Source organism: Desmodus rotundus, chromosome 8 (assembly GCF_022682495.2).
Source record: "Desmodus rotundus isolate HL8 chromosome 8, HLdesRot8A.1, whole genome shotgun sequence".
NCBI classification, from domain to species: Eukaryota; Metazoa; Chordata; class Mammalia; order Chiroptera; family Phyllostomidae; genus Desmodus; species Desmodus rotundus.
Genome location: NC_071394.1, coordinates 97,210,068 through 97,232,643, shown reverse-complemented (window position 1 = coordinate 97,232,643; position 22,576 = coordinate 97,210,068). Strand labels below are relative to the sequence as shown.

General features: G+C 46.9%; 1 protein-coding gene across 5 annotated transcripts in view; it reads left to right on the top strand.

The window, feature by feature from the left end:
- TMEM40 (transmembrane protein 40) overlaps nt 1–22,325 on the top strand; it is a 33,958-nt gene extending 11,633 nt beyond the window's left edge. For 3 of the 5 annotated variants that reach the window (XM_045192433.3, XM_045192436.3, XM_024556777.3), the window contains exons 2-11: nt 8,797–8,877; nt 9,528–9,662; nt 12,988–13,041; nt 15,601–15,636; nt 16,001–16,033; nt 16,398–16,445; nt 20,203–20,274; nt 20,359–20,433; nt 20,936–20,998; nt 21,750–22,325. In XM_045192433.3, coding sequence (XP_045048368.1) covers nt 8,805–8,877; nt 9,528–9,662; nt 12,988–13,041; nt 15,601–15,636; nt 16,001–16,033; nt 16,398–16,445; nt 20,203–20,274; nt 20,359–20,433; nt 20,936–20,998; nt 21,750–21,769 — 609 coding nt within the window. In that variant the 5' untranslated portion in view covers nt 8,797–8,804 and the 3' untranslated portion in view covers nt 21,770–22,325. The remainder of the gene's footprint in view (nt 1–8,796; nt 8,878–9,527; nt 9,663–12,987; nt 13,042–15,600; nt 15,637–16,000; nt 16,034–16,397; nt 16,446–20,202; nt 20,275–20,358; nt 20,434–20,935; nt 20,999–21,749) is intronic. The other 2 variants (XM_045192435.2, XM_045192434.2) reach the window with 2 other exon arrangements.
- The last annotated feature ends 251 nt before the right edge of the window (nt 22,326–22,576 follow it).

The following is a 22,576-nucleotide window of genomic DNA, read 5'->3' as shown; positions in this document are numbered from 1 at the left end:
TAGTGATAGGGCCAGGGCCAGGCTCTCAGTCATAACAGCCAACTCACTTTCCTTCTTCAGCCTTAACCCACCCCTTGCCCTGAGATTGCGGGGGAATTCACCACCCACATCTCGGGATCCCAGAGTTGGTGAAAAGACCATTTCTGTTCCATGTTCCTGGTGTCTCAGGCTCTGTTTCTGATTCATTATCCTCCCCAACTGTTCTGATTGAGGGATGGAAGAACTCTGGACCTAGGAGCTTGGCACTGTCTGAAGGGGACAGTGAGAGTGCCCAGGCCTGGATTTTTGGATGAAGAACCTGACCCCAGGCACATCAGGGATTGAAGTAGGTGGTACTTCTTAAGCTGTACTGAAAGACATTGCACCACATTCTAGGGAAAAGGACTGTGCTCTTGCAGAGTGGAAGAATGTTCTCTACTGCGGGCCTTCTCAGAGCCTTTAACACACAACATACTGTGGCGCTCCAAGAGGGGGGCTATGGAAAGCAGTGTTGCCCAAAATTATTTGAACATGAAATCCCCTTTTTTCTTGGAGCATGTCAAGGGCTTATTGTTCCCCACAAGATACTATAGGTATATGCTGTTCCGTGCCCTCTTGCAGTTCACATCAACCCTGGATCCCAAACTTCTTTGATATTTGAGTGGCTAAATCTTCAAGGCCTTAATCAAAGAGAAGCATTAGTCTCCTAGAATGTCAGAGTTAGAAGAATCTTGTAGAGTGCAGCCCAACTTCTACTTATAGGGAAACTGGAGCCTAGGGCAATTCAGCAATATGTGTGGAGGAGGAAGCCAGAGGTAGACAAGCCTACTGTTAGACTATTGTAACACTCAGGGGAAAGGTTCTGGAGGTCTGGGTGGACCACACTCTACCTGGCATATGGTGCCTTTGTTAATAACAGAAATTTCCCTGAGCCACACCCTACCCCTAACCTTGCTCCTAGTACCAGAACCCCTGAGTGACAACCTCTAGAAGAGAGATTCCTGGGAATTAGCACTGTCAACAGTGTTCCTGGGGGAATCTGGTCATGAGCCAAATTTGAGAAACACTGGGCATGGGAAAGGGGAGGGGAAAGTCTTATTTATTAAGTGCCAGTATTCTAGGCTTGTTATGGGCACAGTATCATTTAATCCCCACAATACTCTGGGGGTTATATATTAATGCCCTATTTTATAGATGAGAAACTGGGGCTGAGAAGAGACAGGCAGCTAAGGGGCCGGGATAAGAACACAGTTATGACCAGTCACAGTTATGACAGAGTCTCTTGGGAAAGGCACAATGGGAGCAAGAGAAGCCAAACCCTCTTGAAGGGAAAATAAGGCAAGCTTGGGCTTTAACTGACTGGGGAGGAAGGAGTCAGGGCATCCTTCCTGCCTTTGGGGTTTAGGGGCCCAGGATGACGGTAGAGTCAGAGAGGGAAGCTGGTTTGGGAAGGAAGATGTTAAGCATCTTCAGGGCTCCAAGCTGTGGCAGGCATGAGGGTTAGAGACTGCCAAGTAATAACCCCCAAGATGTAATCATCCCTGGAAACTGTGATTATGATAGATTACATGGCAAAGGAGAATTAAAGTTGCAGATGGAATTAAGATTATTCATCAGCTAACCTTAACATAAGGAGATGATCCCGATGACCTGGGTGAGCCCAATGTAATCACAAAGATCCTTAAAAGTGGACAATGGAGGCAGAAGTTTGAGGTCAGGGTGGTGCAATGGGAGGACTCGACCTAACATTGTCGACTTTGAAGGTGGAAGAAGGGGCCACAAGCCAAAGAATGTGAGTGGCCTCTAGAAGCTGGAAAAAGCGAGGAAAATGAAGGATAAAGAGGGAGATGAGGGGAAAGTGGGGAGAGAAGGAAGGAGAGAAGGAAAAGAGGAAGGAGAAGAAATAAAAAGAGCAGCAAGGAAACAGAATTCCCCCCCAGAGCCTTCAGAAAGCAAGGCAGCCCTGTTGATGCTTTGATTCTAGCCCAGCGAGACCACTGTTGGACTTCTAACCTACTGAACTGTGAGACACTCAATTTGTGTTGTTTTAAGCCTCTAAGTTTGTGGGAATTGTTACAGAAGCAATAGAAAACCAGTAAGGAGCTGAACCAGCTCTAACATGCTCTTTGCCCTCAACAAGGGTAGAAGTCTCTAGGACAAGATCTTCAGGGCAACTTAGGCGGTTACAGGGAGGGGGATGAAGGAACCGACAGTGGAAGTCCCTAACCCAGCTTGGGGTTGGGACGCAACACCTTATATGGAGGACTTCAGGGGCCCTGCCCGTGTCTTGCCCTGGAGGTTGCAGTGAAATCTGCAGGCCCCTCTGTCCCCAACCCTGCTTTGTTCCACCTAGAATCTCAGAGCCTTCCCCACACATTAGTGTCAACTAACATGCTTTGGTTGCAAGTAACAGAAACTACCTCAGGCAAACAAAAAAGGACTTTCTTGGGAAGATATGGGGGTCTCACAGAAGAGAGGGAGTTGCTGAGGAACCAGACTGTGGAGCAGACAGTGGTCAGGGGCTGAAATGAGAAGATAGCCTCTTCAGGGCTCTGTCTCTGGGCAGAGCAGCGCGGGCTGATTTCGGGCTTTATGTCACACATGTCACAAGTCAGATTCCTGGGAGGGAGAGGCTGATGGTCTAACCTGGGTGAAGGGCAGGGACCCCTCCAGAATTTCCATATCAAAAAAGCATGAGGAGGAGGTGCCACCAATTGGGGGGGATGTTTGCCCTGAATCTGTGTCTGCATGTTTGGGGTGCATGCTTATTTGGGAGGCTTGGGAAGCTGGAGGAGATTATCGAGGGCTCTAACTTGCCCCCTTGGTGTAATCACCAGAAGAAGGGAACTTTGATGCCAGGTGGGCAAAGACAACAAGTACCCACCTCTCTGTCAGCTCTGCTCCCCTCCCAGCTGCTGTTTCCGCTTCCCACACCCCCACCCCAGTTCCTGCCCTGGGCTTGTTGAACTGAAGGGGCCCCAAGTTCGTGGTCCTGAGGAACGTTCCTCACAGTGCACTTGCAGTGCAAAAATTTGACCATCAGCCTGGCATTCAAGGCCCAGGACCATTTCCCCAGCCTCAGGGGGCTCCTACCCTTTCAACTGCCCACTGCCACCCATCCCCCCACTATATCTTTCTCTCACTCTGCCTTGTGCAACCTGTTGAAACCCAACTCAGTCTTAGTTGCCTCAGCCCCTCCTCCAGGAAGGGACACCAGGGAAAGATAAGCAGCCCTCAAATCAAGAGACAGTGTTCTGGAGCCAGCCTTGCGCTTGAGTTGCTGTGTGACTTTGTGCAAGTTCTTCTATTTCTAGGCCTCAGTTTTTCCATCTGTAAAGTGGGACAATAATCCTGACCCTGCTTAGCATAAGGATCAAGTGAGCTGGGCAGGGAAAGTGCTGTGAGGCTGTGATGGCTCAGTGACTCCTAGCAGTCCTCCCGCCCTGGGCCCAGGCCCTTGTGACAGCAGCATCTTAGGAAATCTGGGCTGAACTGAAGAGGAAATCCAGTTTAGCAGGACCTGTGGGTGCAGAGGCCCTGGCACCACCAGTGACTCAGCAGGGCTGGGCTTTATGGAGAAAAGTACTAAAAAGTTAGTCCATTTTGTTACAAGATCAGCCTCAAATGAGAGGCCACCTGAAAGAGGGAGCCCTAGAGGCCTCTAACCAGGGCTAGGGATGAGGGTTCTCTGCAGGGGCTGGATTTGAGCCCATCTGTAAGCTGGGAGAACTTGGACAAGTCACTTTGTCTATCTAAGCCTCAGTCTTTTCCTGCGTAAAATCAATAAGACTTGCACAGATGAAAGAAGATCGCAGGGAATGTGCCATGCTCCTTTTCCTCTTCACACTTTCTTTCCTCACTTCTCTGCCAACTCCCTGTGGTCCATCTTGGCTCAGAGTCACATGCGCTGAACTTGAGCTTTTACTTATTTTTTATTTTTTTAATGTGAGGATTTATTTTCCTTCTAAATATTTTATTGTTTATGTTATTACAGTTATCCCAATTTTTCCCCTTTTGCCCCCCTCCACCCACTTCGCCCCCCCATTCCCACTGTCAGTCCCCTCACCATTGTCCATGTCCATGGGTCATGCACTTGAGCCTTTAGAAGCCCCTCCCAGCAGTCCCTCTGCAGGTGCCTGATGTTACACCATTAGTGCTCTGTCCTACGTGTTAAGCGTTGCCTTGAGCACTGATCCTTGAGTTTTAAACTATAAAAATTCTACCTATCCTTTCTCATAGCAGAAATATGGGCGAAGGAGGGGTGTGGCGAGGACAGGTCCTACCAGGTCCCCTCTCCTGTTGGATCCGTGTGCTGAAGAACCGCCCAAGGAAGTGCCTTGGCTCTGAGGACACTTGCTCAGGGCTTCACCAGAGGCTAAAAATAAGCCAAGTCAGCGTCATTTGCATAACACCACCGTGACTACCTCCTTCCTGGTACAAACGACAAGGGCCTGGGAAGCGTCCTAGCTTCAGTCCTTCTAGCCCCCAGCATGGACTGAGCGGCTACCCTTGGTCAGCCACTTACCAGCTCTGTGGCTCTGGTCGAGTTTCTCAGCCTCTCTGTGTCTCAGTGTTCTGTATAAAATGAGCACAAGCACGGTGAGCCCTTCCAGGGTTGTGGTGAGGCATGTATGAGTTAATATATGTAACACACTTAGATCATTGTCTGGCAGACAGTAAGCACTTACTTGTAATTGTCATCATTATCATCATCATCATCATCATTTTTTCTTTCTGTCAGGCCCCGTGCAGGGTTCGGTGACACATAGACAAATCAGCCTTGGTCCCTAACCCTGGCTGCGTTCATGATCTAGTGAAAGAGACACATCCCGAGTGGGTCAGACCCTCTGCTGAGGGCTGCGCACAGATCTGAAGGTGAATAGTAATGATGGCTTCTGGAGTTTTGCAACAAGGTGCCCTACTTTGAAGAAGAGTCTGATACAAGGCAGGTTGACTAAGGCTCAGGAGAGTGATGTGCTGAGGGGTGGGGTGGGGATGTTCTCTGGGCCTCCCCCACATCCCATTCTTCTTTAAAACTGCTTCCTGTCAACTGTTTCCCATGTGGGCCAAGGCCCCTTGCCTTTGTGCCTTTGCATGTTGTTCCCTCTGCCCTTCCTACTCACCTCCCTCCTCCCCTTCTTCAGGAAACTTCCCCAACTGACGCTGGTCTGATTTGGCCCCTGGTTCCAAACAGCCCCCAGGCCTACCTTGAAATTCCTTGAGAGAAGGGCTGCAACTTGTTCACCACAGTATCTCAGTGCTAGCTTACCGTTGGTGCTCAATTAATGTAGGAATGTAGGAGAGGGAATGTGTTTCAGTCAGAACTGTGTTCAGATACAAATGCCAAAACTTCTGACCGTAGAGGCTTAAATAAAATGATATTTATTTTTCTCAAATAACAAAAACGCAGGAAGTGACTGGCAAGGGCTCAGTAGCTCAGCAACATCTCTGTTTGCTTTGGCTTTTCCTCAAGGTCACAAGATGGCCCCTGTAGCTCCTGCCATTACATTCATGTTCAGGGGAGGAAGGAAAGGCAAGACACAGCACCAGCCCTGCTGCCCTCTTTTGTCAGGAGAAGCGAAACTATTCCCAAACCCCAACAAATTTCTGCTAACTTTTCATTAACCCAAACTGGGTCACATGACCACCCCCAGCTACAAGAAAGGCTGGAAAAACGAGTATCTAACTGGAGCTGGAAGAACAAATTGCAGCTTTGTTACCAGGAAGGAGCCCAAGGGTGGTGGGTGGAGAAGAACTAATGGAGTGGGGGTCAGGAGGGAGCGTGCTGGTCGGGCAACAAGCACAGGCCTTCATGAAGGAGGTGTCATTTGAGCTGTGCCTAGAAGGTCAGCCACAATTGTGACAATAGGAAAAATGGCCTGAATGGAAGTCTGGAGGCCTGAAAGTGCTGTGTGTGGCCAGGGACTGTGCAGTGATCTAGGCAGCTAGGGCGGGAAAGAGAAAGGACCAATTGGGTGAACTTCTGGTGTACTTGGCATCAGCCAGAAGCTCTCCTTCCCCAATATGTGCTGTAAATCCCTTCCTCCAGTGTACCTGAAATCCCACCATTAGAGATTATCTCAGCCAATAAATATGTACTAGACGTCTGCTCCGTACAAAGAGTTCTTTTCAAAACATAGATATGCCCTGGAGGCTTATGGTTATCAAGTCGTTCATACCTGAATATTAATCAGTTTTCTTGGCTAGTGAGTACCTAATGTTAGCTGAGTTCTGCCTTGCAAAATGGGAATTTTTATTAGAAAGAGGGTAATAGGAGATGGGGAATAAGCAGGGCTGGAGCTGGACACTGAATGTCAGGGCAATAGGAGGCCTGGAGAAGACAAAATTCACGTTTTCAGAGGCCTCTAAGGGCAGGCACTGGCCCTCTTTCCTCCCTAAACCTCTGCCATCACTAGTTCACAATTGTGATAAGTATAGCTTAGAGATGGGGACTGCCCCATCTAAAGTCGCCCCATGCACAGGTGACAGAGTGGGGTTGGACCCTGGTCAGTCTGACCCCAAAGCACGTGCTCTTGCTGCTACACAAATTCCGTCTTTTGCTCCCCCCTGCCCCACCCCCGTCTCAATAATTAATGGTCATCATCTAAGCTGGCATTTATCCCACACTTGCTCTGTACCGAGCATTGTTTCAAGTGCTTCATGTGTTTTAACTCATGCTGTTTTCACAGCACTACCAGAAGGTAAGCACTAATATTGCCCCCACTTTACAGATGAGGAACCTGAGGCGCAGCAAGAGGTTCAGTAACATGCTCAGCTCCCATAGCTGGAAGTGGCAGATAGGACTCAAACCCAGCTGGTCTGGCTCTGAGACATCAGGGAAAGATATTGCCTTGCCAGGGTCCTGTGGGTTAAGACTAGATTCTCTGCTAAAACAAAAACCACCCAAACTTGTAGGAGAACAGATTGGCGGTTGCCAGAGGTGGGGGTGGGGGTAGGCAAAATGGATACAGGGGTCAAAAGGTACAAACTTCCAGTTATAAAATAAGTCAGTCCTGGGGATATGAAGTACACCATGGTGACTGCCACTGTATACTTGAAAGTTGCTAAGAGGAAAGATCTTAAAAAGTCTCATCAAAGAAAAAAATGTTTTGTAACTATGTGTGGCGATTGATGGATGCTAGCTAGACTTATTATGGTGATCATTTTGCAATGTATACAAATACCAAATCATTATGTTGCATACATGAAACTACTGTAATGTCATATGCTAATTATACCTCTGTGTGTGTTTTAAACACACACGCACACGTTCTGGGGATCAAAGTCCACAATCAGGGCTGAGCTCCCTCCAGTGAATCTAGAAGAGAATCTATTGCCAGGCCTTCTCTGTCTGCTACGGCCGCATTCCTTGCATTCTTTGGCTCTTGGCCTTTTCTTCCATCTTCAAAGCCAGCAGGGGAACATCTTGCTTCAATCATATTGCTGACTTTTCTGTCTGTCAAAAAATATTTTGATAATATACAATTTTTATAACCAGTATATTATCTAGACCAGTGGTTCTCAAGTGGGTGTGATCTTTGTCCCTGGGGGACATTCAGCATCCATTCTAGGGAGGCCCGACTCCACGGTGGCCTTGGAGCACTTTTGTGTCCCACACCAATGTTTTGGGGTTACATTAACTAGAATATGGGTTCTGGGTCCGAACTTGTGCAGGTCATTTCATGTCTTTGAGTCTCAGTTCTCTCCTCTATAAAATGGGGATAATAGAACTTACTTTGCAGGGCTATTGTAAGGGTCACATGCGACAATCTTTTGGGAAGTTTCTTTTTTTTTTTTTTTTTGTCTAGAAACTACAGTTCAGATGTAAGGGGTAGTTAATCACTTCCTACCTGACTGGTTTGTGATCGGGCTCAGATGGAATTACAGACACACAGACCTTTGGAAAACCATTAAGTGCTATACTGATGTAAGGTGGCATGTTACATTTTTAAGTAATGAAAAATTATTGGTTATTCTATTATAACAATAGCAAAGTAAAAATAAGATGCTAAAAACAGGCATAATAACACCACCCAGAGAGAACCATGGTCTGTGTTTTGATGTAGCTCCAACAACTATGGACTGACGGTGATGATTGTTTCTTTGGACCCCCACCTATGCCCTCCAACTACCCCACAAATTATTTTAAAGCAAGTCTCAGACATCATGTAATTTTATCATAAATATTTCAGTATTCATCTCTAAATTTAAGGATACTTTAAGTAAATACATCAATATAAATATCATACCTAAGCCCTGACTGGTGTGGCTCCATTGGGTGGGCATCGTCCCGCAAAGCAAGTGGTCGCAGGTTTGATGCCTGGTCAGGGCACATGCCTGGGTTGCAGGCCAGGTCCCCTGTTGAGGCACATGCGAGAGGTAACTGATCGATATTTCTCTCCTTCTCTTTCTCCTTCCATTCCTCTCTCTCTAAGAATAAATAAACTCTTTTAAATTAAAAAATATCATAGCTAAAAAATACTTGTGAAGGATGTTTATAATGGGGAAGCTAGGCATGTTCGGGGATGGGAGGTATATGGGAAATCTCTGTACCTTCCACTGTGAACCTAAAACTGCTTGAAAAATTAAGTCTACTTTTTAAAAGTAAGTTCTTATATTGTCAAAAGATCATAATTAAAATTTCCCTAATTGTATATTTCTTTGTTTATAAACTCTTTGTCTTATACCTTTTTAAATTGGGCATTTTTCCTCTTCTGATTTATGTGCCAAGCTCTTTATATATTAAGGATATTAACTGCCTGTTATTGATTATTAGTTACTTGTGATAGTAATTACTTGCTATTGTTATTCCTCCAGGGAAGGCCATGGAGACTTCGGGATCCTCCTCCCAGACGCAAGACCACAGTCGAGTTCATGGAAATACAGAAGAAACAGACCGTATGTTTGCTTTCTCCGACCCTCTGGACAAAGCCACGTGGGAGGTGGAATCCAGCAGCGGGTAGAACTGAAGAAGACCCTGCTTAGCTCCTGTGGCACAGTGGCTCAAGTCGCAGTTGAAACCTCTAGAAAAGAAGTGATTGTACACGCATGCACACACACATATGTGCTTGGTCTGGTCTGTCCTCTAGCACTTTCTAGCTGTGGGACCCCACAGTTGCTCCTGAAATCTCTAGGAGTCTCTGCGGGCTTGACTATCACCAGGGAGGGTCCCCAGAAGGTGGAGAGGGTCCTGCATAGTGCTGTAATAGCAGATAGGAGGTTTAGGACTTGATCTGATCCCACCTCCCCTAAAATTTACAGAGAAATCTAAGTTGGCAACTACTTATTCAGTCTGGTGGTCTCAGGGCAGGACAGGGGCCTTAAAAGCCCCTCTCTGAGCTGTGTATTCAGAGAAATTTCTGCCTTGGGCCTACTGAGAGCCAAGATCTTCTGCACCTTCCATTGGCCATAGGGGTTTGGAAAGAGTATCCTGGAGAAACCAGCCCCTCCTGGCTCCCCAAGTCCAGACAGACCCCTGAGGAGGCCTTGGTGGTCTCTGGGGTGGGAAGGGAGGGAAGCACTCATCCTTGCCTCTGTGTTCCTCCCAGACGGAGAGACAGATTTCCACAAGCAAGACGGGGAGGCCGGACTCTTTTCTCAAAAACAACATAAGAGAGACAAGTCTTCTTCCTCCTCTTCCTCCTCCTCCTCTTCCTCCTCATCATCGTCTTCCTCTGCCTCAGGTATAGCAAACATTTAAATACACACACACACACACACACACACATAATCTTATATTATTCAGGAAAGACTTTACATGGGAAAACCATTCCCCAAAATCTCCCACCTTCATACTTCAGTTCTATTTCCCCATATGCCCTTCCAGGGCCCGCCTGTCTGTACACATGAAGTGCACACAGTTTTAACTAACTATATAGACAATTTTGTCCACGGTTTAAAAGTTGTTGCTGTCTTCTTCTCCACATTTGGCCCTGTTATTTTATAATATCTTTGTGACTATTGCTCATGCCTTCCGAATAACCCCTCAAGTGGCTGCATCTCATGTGAAGTAACACTGAGGATTCCCGGGGCGCTCTGGTGCCAGAGTCAGTACATCTGTCCGTTCAAGCAGCCTGCCTGGGTTCCAATCCTTCCTTTGCCACTAACTAGCTATGTGTCCTTAGGTAAATTGCTTAACCCTGTATCCTTGAGGTCCTCATCTCTCAGATGGGGATGGTAGCAAAAGTTGTTACCTCATAGGATTCTTGAGGGAATAACAATGTAAAGTCTTAACACCTAGCACATAGTAAAAACTCAAACAAGATCTGTTACTGTTAAGATCCAGCCCCACCTCACCACCAGTTTATCACGCTCATGAGCATCCTTGCTCAAAAGCTTTTGCTTTTTAAATTTTTCATACAAATCGTGTCCTAAGTATTATTTCCCCACCAATACTTTAGTGGGTTTAGAGGAAGGAGCGTCTCTATTTGGGTCTTGATTACAAATTTCCACATTATTCTCTAATAAACAGCAGAATATTCTTTCACTTGTATTCTTTTGATTCAAAACGTACAGCTGAGTCTATAGCAGCAACAGCAACAGCATAGCCAGCATGTACTGAGGACCTACTATGTGCCAGTTACTGTTCCAAGCACTGTAATAACTCCATGAATTCTCATAGCAGCCCATTGAGGAAGGTACTACTATTATTACCATTTTCTAGGTGAGGAAACTGAGGCACAGAGGTTAACTGACCTGCAGGAAGAGGGCTCAGTATCCAACCTGGGATTCCCTGGAGGTCTTTCTGGGACTGGGGAGCCTAACTGCTCCTCAACCAGAGCTCCTGATCTGTTGTGCATGGTGGGCCTGGGTCTGAGATTTTGTTTGATGAAAGCAATCTTAGGCCAAATTGGTAAAAATGCTTACGAAGCCCTGGCTCCTTAGCATCTTGTCCTCATGTTGCAAACGATGAGATTGAGACTCAAGGCCACAAAATCCATGCCTGTTTCAGCAGACAGGAGAGAGAGAGAGAGGTTAATGGGTCCAGTGAGTTTGTGTGTAGCCAGTGTCCTCCTGGGCAAAGGAAACCACCGTCCTTATTAAGAAGTAGACTGACCCCCGCACTGTGAGGCTGAAGGGCCTCTGGAGGAAGGGCCTCAGGTGCAGGGGGTCTCTGCCCCTTTGTTTCTCCTCTGTGGTGGGAGGATACATTCTGTCTTCTGGTTCACCCTTAGGGGGTGCTGCTCTCACAATAATGTTGTCCCCCGAGAGTTGCCATAAAGCACTTCCCTCTTGTCTCCACAGCACACATGGGATTGGCTGTGGTTAGCAAAACTGAACACCAAGCGAAAGCGACAGGAAAATAAACACAGAAGCATAGAGACAGACTGATATTCAGGACCCTGGTGTTTGATCCACAATGACTGGCCTGTTGCTGGAACTGCGCAGTCTTCAGGCTCAGATGGTGACCTCAGGGCCCCAAGCCCTGGCGTCTCACTGTAGCCCCGAGTCTTCCTCCACGCGTGGGACCCTAACTCATAGTCCAGTAGCCGGCACTGCTCTCCATACATCTTCTTGTTCTTAATGTATCCTATTACTTTTTAATTAGAAATTTTTCATTGTGAGAGATTGCTCATGGGCACATGGTACAAAACGTGGAACATATAAAGAAGTAGAAAGAAGAAAAAAAATCATCCTTTGCCCTGTCACCCAGAGATAACCACCAAACACATATTAGTGTATTTCCCCCAGACCGCACTCCTCACAGAAGCTAAACTCTGAGAACTAACAACAGAAGGAGCGTGCCCCAGGTTCGCTTCCAGGCTGCGGTTCTCCCACAGCTTGTGTGTGTTCCCTGCAGAGAGCAGTGATGCGGACCAGCACCGCAGGGAAATCAGAAAACGTGGGCAGAGCTGGGAGGGGGGGATAGACACCCCCACAGCGGCGGCTCACCCGGGAGGCAATAGGCCTTGCCGTTTCTTCTTTGCCCCCTCGGCTCCCTGGGATGATGAGCATGTCTGTGTGCAGATGTTCCTCGCAGCATCGTTTATAGTGGGACAACAGCGGGAGTGGGAAACAACTGGATGTGCGACAACTGCAAAATAGGTCATTGATGCTGCGCCCTGCCCCGGTTAGAGCTCCGCTCTCCCTACCTCTCTGAAGTGAAAACAGAAAGATGTCAAATCATATAATCAGTTTGATCTCATATACAGTTTGTAAAAATTCACACATACATGGTTATAAATAAGACTAGAAGGAAAAGTATCCAAATGTTAATAATGGTTATCTCTGGATAGTTAAATCATGGGTGATTTTTATTTTTATTTTCTCTCTTTTGAACTATCCTACACTATAAATATTCTGCAATGATCATGTTTTATTTTTAACAACGAGAAAAACATTTTTGGAAGAAATAAAAGGTAAATTTCAGCCCCAATGGATCATGGGAAGAAAAGAGCCTGGATTAATGCCTAATACATATCCTGGCACACATGAGGCGTTTAATAAACGCTGCCCATGAAGCTGGAGTTAAGCGCTGGGTTTTTTTTTTTCTGGAGATAAAAATGATTACCATTGCAGGCTCTGGCAACAGACCTGGGTTTGAACCTGGACTGTCACTTACCAGCTATGTGAATCTCAGGAAATAACTTTGTGAGCTTTAGTTTCCTTATCTGTAAAATGGGAGAGGGAGAGGGACGAATACCTCCTTCATTAGATTTCCACGAAGATCAAATGAAATGCTAAAGTACTTCATACAGTGTTGGTACATAGCAAGTGCTCAATAAATGGCAACTGTTATTATTGACTTTGAATGAGGCCTAGGTCCTCTCCGACCCCCAATTCATTCTTAGTAAACTGAGCAGTCCTCTCTAGGTGTGCTGAGGGCGGAGGGGTCCGACGGAGTAAAGGGAAAGCACTTAGAAGGCTGTCTGGCCTCTTGAAGACCATGCAGCTCACCCCCAGCATAAGAACTGGGTGGCTTCTGACGGCTGCAGGCAGGTGTGAGGTGCGAGCTGCCTGGGATGCTGCTCCTGGGGAGAGCTGACTAATGCGGTTTGTCTCCACCAGGTGCTGAGCATGGGGAGCCTGACCTTTTGCAGGATGAGCTTCAACTCTATGGAGGTAACTGATTGTCCAGTGACTTTGGAGAAAACAGAATTAGACAAAGGACATGAGGGCCTAGGGGTTTTCGGGCAGAAACAAGATCATAAGTGTGTTTCATGGGCTGAAAAGTTGTGGGCAGATATGGGAAATGTGACAAAGTGAGTGGCTATAAGGTTGGCAGGTGGGGATGGGGCAAGCACTTTGCACCGTGGTGATGAAACTGTCCTGGGTTCTCTCCTGAACTATAATCTTAACTTGACCAGTTCCCCAGCTTTTCTTGCTTCCCAATCAGCAAGAGGAGATATATGATCAGTACCCACTGTCTTGGAATACTGGGCTGTTTAAGCCTATAGGAGAAAATTAAGGATCTGATCTTTACAAAACTCATATTATGGACTAATTGTCTCCAAGCATTGTGGTTATTACAGCAAGATCTAAGTATTATGGCCTTTTCCTTTGTGGCACTCTAATAACACGGGAGAATTTGTAGGAGTGAACATGTTTGCACAAAATTCTGACTAACAATGCATGTGGCCAAATAAGGAAACCTGTTTAACTTTGTTTAATCCAACATTTCTATAATCTAATCTATTTAGTCTCCTAACTCCTGATAAGGACCCAGGAAAAACATCGGGAAACACACACACACATATATATTTGAAGAAATGTAAATGAAACATTTTGACATTCTGCATCAAGATATTAGCAGTGGCTGCTTCTGGGCAGTAGCATTGTGGGTAATCTTTATGCTCTTTATTTGCTTATTTGAATTTTCTGATTTTTTTCTCTTCTTTTTGTTATAAAAACAAGTATTGTTTTGTTTAGAAAAATGCTTTTAATTACTCAAGTATGAAAGAAAGATTTCACTGGGTGTGAACTGTGAGAAACTGATGTTTACATATATTTTTTAATTTTTTTAAAAGAGATTTTACTTATTTATTTTTAGAGAGCAGGGAAGGGAGTAACAGAAACATCAATGTGTGGTTGCTTGTCGTGCGGCCCCTACTGAGGGCCTGGCCTGCAACCCAGGCATGTGCCCTGACTGGGAATCAAACTGGTGACCCTTTGGTTCACAGGCCAGCGCTCAATCCATTGAGCCACAGCAGCCAGGGATAAAATATTTTTCCTTATCATAAAAGTAATTCATATTTGCTATAGATAATTAGATCTTGTCACCTATTTGTGAATTATTTTCTCCCCCTACTCCCACCTCAAGGCACCGGAGGTCCTTATTAAATGACACTGTTAGAGACTTATTTCATGACATCCTTGGTATATTCTCTGTACCCTTGGGGCTGGTCACCCTTTAGTTACTTGCAGAGGGTGTTTCCATTTGTATATTGGCACCAATGGACAGTTGAGCCTGCTGAGTGTTCATTGCCATGCGCCAAATTCCCCCTCTGGTGTCTGTGTTCTGGGGCTGCTCTAAAAGACAGAAAGTATGCAGGAGTGGGGGCTCCTGGTGGTGGTGGTGGTGGTGGGTGTGGTTACAAGGGGTCCTACCTACCCTTGAGGAGAAAAAGGCAATGGGCTAGGTTTCACCAGGAACTAGAATAGGAACCAAGAACCAGAGGGTAAAGGGGGTAGGAAGGCCACCCCAGACCAGATTAATGGTGAGGCTGCAGCTCAGGACTCCACTCACCCAGTCAAGAGGCTTGACACTCGGGGTTGGGGGCTGGGGCTCCCATGCAGAACCCAGAGCGGCTCCCAGGGGTCCAGGGCCTCGAGGGGCTGGGGCTGTGCAGCTAGGTGTCGTCGCCTGGATCTAGGTCCTCATGAACAGGCCCAGGCTGCAGGCGGTGACCCACGTGTGGGCAGGTATGTTTTATCTGGCTCACAGAATGTTTTTAAAAACTATTATTAACACATTTCATCAATTCTACAACTAACACTTTTTCACATTTGGACATGTTTGAAATCAGAGTGCGTTATAAAATCACTGGCAACATACCATGGTAATTGGCAGTGGTTTTCCTCACATAGTAACATATAAAATAATGGCACGTCTCACAAACTCTCTGATTCACTAAAATGCAAAGAGTTGCCAACCTTTTTTATAATCGAGAAGTTTATGTAAGCCCTGGCTGGCATGGCTCAGTGGATTGAGCGCTGGCCTGGGAACTGAAAGGTCACCCGCTCAATTCCCAGTCAGGGCACATGCCCGGGTTGCAAGTGGGGTCCCCGGTTGGCGGCGTGCGAGAGCCGACTGATCAATGTTTCTCTCACACAGTGTTGTTTCTCTCCCTCTCTTTCTTCCTCCCTTCCCCTCCCTCTAAAAATAAATAAATAAAATATTTACAATAAAAAAAACAAGTTTATGTAAAAACCTGGATTTCTGGCTTCAGGGAAATTGGAAGATCTGCAACACTGGGCAGGCATTCCTGCAGTGGCTCTGGTGGCTGGTGGATGGCAACTGTCCCTTTTGATGGAATTAGGAACCTCTAACTTGCTCCAGCCCCCACTCGTCCCACTCAGAGCAAATGGAAATCTCTGAGTGAGGCCCACCTTCTCTGAAGTGTAATTTCTCCTCGCCCAGAGGTTAATGGGTCAGTGACCACTGATTTTCCTTCTGTGCAGGTGCCCCTGGGGAGATGGTGCCCTCTGGAGAATCAGGTGAGTGCCCAGTTTGCGGTTTGTCTGTGCTGGTGTCGGATGAGGTCTGGGCATCATTTTCCTCCGAGAGAGCCAGCTGTTATCAGGGTTCATGGCTGGCAGACAGGGACTCCAAGTCCACTCGGGGGCCTGGGGCTCTGACGTGGGCTCAGCAAGCCAGCAGGGCTGGGTGTGGCATGAGGCAGGGGTCCAGGAAAGAGGCAAAGAGATTAGAGCCACCGTGGATAGATAGAAAGAGTTCCTGGGGGCTGAACAATTTGACAGGAGCATTTTCACAGGTCACCTATGGCCTCCTTCCCAGGGTGGAGGCAGCTGTTAAGGACCCAAGCTGGCCTGGGCACTAATGCTGAGTTTCTATTTTCAGGACTCCGAAGGAGAGGCTCAGACCCAGCAAGTGGTAAGTACTCAAGCTCCAAGAGGAGAGCAGGAGGCAGCCTGGCTTCCAAGGGCGTGGGAGGGATCACAGCCATTCTGGAAGGGTGGGTCAGTCCCAGCAGTGTCACCTTGATTCAGGAAGGAGACCTCCAAGCTCAGGGGAAATGGAACAGAGCACAGATTCAGGCCCGTGGAGGGAGGAGGGGCCAGTGGGGCTCCCAAGGACAGCCATCCCCACCGTCACATCTTTGTCCTGATGGGTCCTGCAGGGCATGTCCTCTGACTCAGGAAAAAGAACCAGGAGGGCCGATCTCAGTGAGACAGGGAAGAGGAAACCCCACCTGCCGTCCTGCATCAAAGTTAAACACTAATTTCTTGTTCCTAAGGAGAAATGGAGGCCTCTCAGTTAAGAAGACTGAATATAAAGAAAGATGGTAAGGAAACTGGTGTTCCAAAGCTGCTTCCACCTGTCTGGTCCAGATTTCTATGGGTAGAAAGTCAGCTAGTGGCCTAGAACAACAGTCATCATAGCCCATTCCTGTTGTGCGACCGGCAGCTTAAAATCACCTCGAGAAGGTGGTACAATGATTCCCATTTTGCAGACATGGAAACTGAGGCTCAAGGATGGGGAGTGGTCTTACCACTAGTGAATGGCATGACCTGAGCTTGAACCCTGGTCTTAAGCTCTTTCTGCTGTAGGTGGAGTCACTAGGATGCCCTCCAGGCCTGATGGCCAGGAAGAGGAACTGGAAACCTCGCCTAATCTCAGGGCTGAGAAAGCCCTGAGGTTAGGTTAGACTAGACTCTAGCAGGGGGTGGTGAGAACCAGAGGGACCTCCTCCACACCAGGCCTGGAATCTGCGGGCTGTATGGAGGAGGATAAGGGTGGGGAGACAATGATTTTGTATTAAATAAATGGCAGTTGTTCTAGAAACATTTTGAGCTGTTGTAAAAGCCCACCTTCAGGGAGAGGAGATCTGGGTCTGTGCCCCTGGCTCTGCCTCTGTCCAGCTGTTTAACTTCCTGGGCTAGAAAAATGAGCCTTGTCAGACTGAAACTGAGATTCCCAAAGAACAGACCATATCTGAGTTGCCTCGGGACACGGCATTGTACCCCAAAGTAAGAAGGGGAGTCCCCTTTCCACTGTCTTTCTTAGAACACGGTCACGGGTCGGGGACTCCTTGCCTTTAATCCTTCCCTGCCCCTTGTTCATTGTCCCGCGGACACAGAGAAGAGCGTCTCCCTGTGTGCAGAGCCGTCTGCAGGCGCCGGCCAGCTAACGCTTCGCCATCTTGCTGTGTGTGTGGGGGGAGTGAGTGTGCGTGTGAGTGTGTGTTCTACGATCAGCAAAATCTGGCAATTGGGGCATTCTGAACTGTCCGTTCTACAAAATACAAAGAACTACTGTTCTACAAAATAAAGTATTACCATTTGCCTTATGCTTATTTTAACATTTTCGATGAAATGATAACTACAGTCCTTATCAATGAAAAATACTGCTGTTTTACTATTTTCTTTAGAGGAGCAGAGCATTGAGTATATTTGGTAACATTTATGCCTAATTTTAAGATGCCCCTGGCTTTCTGAACGAAATCTAGGTGTTTACTTCTTAGAACTGACATACAACATCATATTAGCATCACACGCACAACATCATGATTCGATGTTTGTATACACTGTATACACTACAATAAGCCTAGTTAACATCCGTCACCACTCAGTAACAGAATTGTGTGTGTGTGTGTGTGTGTGATGAGAACTTTTTAATTGTATTTTTTCCATTACCATTTAGTCCCCTTGTGCCCCCTCCCCGCCACAATCACCACACTGTTGTCCATGAGTCCTTTTTCCTTTTTGCCCAATCCCTCCACCCCTTACCCTCCCCCACCTTAACTGGCATCCTGCTCTCTATCTATGCGTCTGTCTCTATTTCGCTTCTGAGCTCCATCTGTTTATTAGATTCCACATATGAGTGAAATCATATGGTATTGCCTTTTTCTGACTGGCTTATTTCACTTAGCGTAATGTTCTCCAGCATGTGCATGTACACACAAGTACATGTCCTTCCCTCTCATTCAAGTCCCATGTCTTGACAGTCTTTAAGCTCAAATTCTCATTCCTCCACGAAGCCCTCCTGGACTGCCCCAGCCCCAGCCGTCGTGACTCCTGAATTTTTATGACATTTTATCGACTGCATAACATTCCACAGTATGGGTACATTATGATGCACTTACTATTCCCCACCTGAGAGACCTTTAGGTTGTTTCTGATTTTTTTTTTTTTCAAAGAAGCCCTCCTACTCATCCAGGCCTCGATTTCATCTTGCATTTTGTTGACCTCTCTTTCTTTCTCTCTCTTTCTCAGAGAAGGTGGTATTGTATTTTCTAAATATTCTTAAGAAAACTAAAAATGAGATTCAGGAGGAACTTCTCTGTTAAGAACTCATTTTGTGTTCCTGAAAGCTTGGGTAGGAAGAGAGGAGAAAATAGTTCTATAATCCACCTCACCCCAGCTTTCACATCTCTGAAGAGACCTAAGCTCGGCGCTTTCTTAAACCTTATGGTTGTTTCTGCATGTACTTTTTTTTTCCTCCTAAAGGGTAAACCGATTTCAGAGCCAGGATTGTCCTAGAAACACTCATATTAATTTTCTCCCAGGGAAAAACAAAAACAAAGCCAGTAATACCCCTCTCCCCTTCCGTTCATTTGCTTTCAAAGTGCCTCCTGCCAGCAGCGATCTGAAGTGTCACGCTGCCTTTTACCACTTTTCCAGTCAAGAACCCCCTCCATCCTCTCAGTGGCAGAGAGCTTTCTCTCCTCGCTGTACCAGTGAGAACACGGAAGCTCAGAGGGGTCAGGACACTTGTCCAAAGCTTCACAGCACATCAGTGGCTGAACCGGACTAAACTAAGACACACTTCTGGCAGCCTCAACACCCGTTCAGGAAGACTGTGTCATTCCTGGAACATGTCTCTGAATTGTCCTCTCTTTTTTCTTTTTCTTTCTTCTTGAAACCTTTGCATCTCTTCTAACAACAGCCCCCTGATTGGGTCGAAGCCCCTGTGTTCTCTCCCCTGATGACTACAGTGCCTTGAAAAGTACAGGGGGGACTCTTTCACAGACCACCCCTGAATTCCTGTCCAAGGCACACGCCCTGCCTCTCGGCTCCTCTCTGTTAACTACATTCTGTTAAGAACATTTCCAGCCTGCAATTTCACTTCTGGGCACTGGGCCCATAGAACGCAAAGGTTCGTGTGTAGTGATGTTTGATATATCAGTGGTAACAGCAAATATCTGACATCAGTAAATTCATCAGTGGGGAATTAAATAAACTAGAAATAAACTTTATACCACGGAACACTATACAGCCATCAAAAAGGACAGGGAAGATCTATATATGCTCTGAGATGAAAAGACGGCCCTGATCTATCAACGAGAGGAAAAAAGCAAATTATAGAGCAGCAGCTACACAAATTGGTCCTGCTTTTATTTTTTTAAATGTGCATGTATAGCCCTGACTGGTGTGGCTCAGTTGGTTGGGCGTTGCACCGCAAGGCAAAAAAGTTGCCAGTTCGATTCCTGGTCAGGGCACATGCCTGGGTGGTGGATTTGGTTCCTGGTCAGGGTGCATACAAGAGGCAACCAATCAGTGTTTCTCTTTCACATTGATGTTTTTCTCCCTCCTTTCCCCTCTCTCTAAGAATAAATAAATAAAATCTTGTGCATGTACATACATGTGCATGGAAAGGTTGTGCCAATAACCACTCGATTTGAAGGAGTGGGGTGAGGGAGGGAAAATGGGGCAAGGGGAACTTTTAAACTTGACATGTTTGCATTTTTTTACACCTGACTTTAACATTCATTCCCCAAATAAAGTGTTGGCAGCTCTGCATGCCTGGCACTGCTTTAGTCGACGGGCAAAATCTCCACCCACTATCCTACTAAGGGGGACAGAGAATAAACACAGAAATAAAAATATAACCAGTTGAGAGGTGATAAGTGTTAGAAAAATAATCAAGTGAGATACAGGCTGGAAAGGGTGGAGTTTGGGATGCTGTTTTAGTTGAGCTGGTCCCGAGAAGCATCTGTGAATAAAAGCTGAATATCAGCAGAGACAGGAATATTTTTAGTAATTAAAAAAAGAGGGAGAAAGAAGCGAATAGCAAATTCCCCACCTCCTCTGCCTTTACAGATGAGTTTTTCCACTTCATCCTCCTCTGCTTTGCAATTGGGGCCTTGCTGGTGTGTTATCACTATTATGCAGGTGCGTTGGGGGCTGTGGAAATGGGGTAGGGGGTGGGGGTCCAGACCTGCGGGCTGACCATTCTCCTCCTGGCTGCCCTTGCAGACTGGTTCATGTCCCTCGGAGTTGGCCTTCTCACCTTTGCCTCCCTGGAGACCATTGGTATCTACTTCGGTCTGGGTAAGCGCCCCCCTGCCCCCCACCCAGACTCTTAGAGGGTGGTGGCTGAACCAGCCCAGACATTTGCCAAGGGTCAGAAAGCCACAGCCTAAACACTTTTTCAAGATTTCCTCATGCTCATGTTTTCTTCCTGACCACTTTCAAGGTCGATGTGAGGTCGTTAGCTAAACTCTGTGGAAAAAAATGGGCAGCTCTGTAAAAATGCAACAAAAACAGTTGAAAGTGGCAAACAAACAGAATTAGGCAGACCTTGAAAACAAGTTACTCAGTGGGGTTGGGTACTGCAATCTCCGTTTCCTGGCACAGTAATTGCTGTTCGTGGCTGCTGTTTTTAATAGCTCTAGTACTATTATCTAAGCTTAACCTACTGCCTGAAATTCCACCGTTAGAACCTTGTTTGCGTGGGTCAAGCTTTGGTCCAAGTGCGGGTGGGAGGAGGTCTGACCCCGGATCCCTGGCGGAGGTACGAAGCTCAGTCACCTTTCTCTTCTTGTCTGGACAGTGTACCGGATCCACAGTGTCCTGCACGGCTTCATCCCCCTCTTTCAGAGGCTCAGGCTGACGGGTAACTTCTACATTCTTCTTAAGTTCACTTTCTCCTCCCAATCAGGGTCTTCTGTTGCTAACAAGCTTAGCATATAGGAAAGAGCTCAGGACCTGATGCTGAGGCCTGGGTTCAAATACTGCCTATTCCAATTTACCAGCTCTGGGGCCCTGGAGCCTCTTAGCCTCAGTTTTCTCAACTGAAAAATGGGTATAATAACACCTACCACACAAAGGTGCTGTGAAAATCATTTGAGGAATGGATGCAAAAGTCCCCAAGTGTGAAATACTGTGGAAAGATGAAGGGAATCTGGGTGTTCCGTCACAGAACTTCACACTTCCCAGACTCTGTCTTCTCCATGATTTCATTTGCCTGATAGCAAGTGGGTGGGTGGGAGGGCTTTACTTATATTGCACTCATCTGATGAAAGTGAGGTTCAGAGAGGCAGAGCGACTTCCCCAGGTCACACAGCTAGAGTGGCTGGGCTGAGCTAAAGAAGATCCTATTTTATAACCATCAGCTCTCTGACTACCATTGAGTCTCCAAACTGAAAGGCCGTGTGTCTCTGGGCTGAAGATTTCCATCTCATTTAAGCCGTTTAATTCATATAGGGGAAATTAGTTGCAATGGCTGTGGATTATTGAGACCCGTGGCGTCTGGGGTGACTACATTATTCCAGCTGTGCGGGCTATTTAGGCATCTGGGGTGATGGTGGGAATGAGGCCTGGCTGCCTTCAGAATCTCATGCCATCCTGTGGGCTTTTCCTTCCAGGGTTCAGGAAGACTGACTGAGGCCAGCGCCGGCAGAGCCGCCAAGCCAGGCCCCACCGTGACCACCATGGCATCCCCTGAGCACAGACTGACGTTCTGGGAGGCATGAGGACAGGCCAAGCTAGAGCAATAAAGAGAGCACTTTTTGCTCCTTGTGGTCTGCACATTGACACCAGCACTGGCAGAGGTATCATTTGGGCAGCCTTGGCATGCATTCCAGCTGCCCAGATGGAAGGCAGAGCGAAGGTGCGGGACCTGAGCCCTTCGTGGTACCTGCGTCAGAGGGAAGACTCCGGGCGATCAGTGCTCTCGGGAGGCAGTAGGGCGCCCCTGAGCCCTGCAAGCCCCTGGTTTCTCTCAAGTCCCCGGGCTGTCCTATGTTCTCTCAGTTCCCACAGAGCCGTCCCAGGACAGAGAATCCACTGTCCTGAGACAGGGAGCCACCATGTCAGGTCCCCTGGGTGAACCTGATGTGGGTGAGATACGGGGACTCAAGCTACAGCATCTGGGCTCAGCCGCCTAGTGCCAGCCCTGCAGCCCTGGGCTCTTTTCAAGATTCAAATAAACATTTTCTTCCTTGGACTAAGAAAGAGTCAGTGAACTATTTCTTTATTTTTCTTGAGTGTAAGAATACATTTGGGGTCTTCTGTGGCTCCATTTATCAGGGAGGGCACCTTGTCCTATTGAGTAAAGTAGAAAAGGGAATAAATATAAAGTAAAGCCTCTCATTTTAGGTGCAAGACTTCAATTACACAGATTTGGAATGAGAGACAGGGTTTTGCAAACATTTTTATGAAGAAGATCTGGATGCTTTTTGGTACCCTCAGC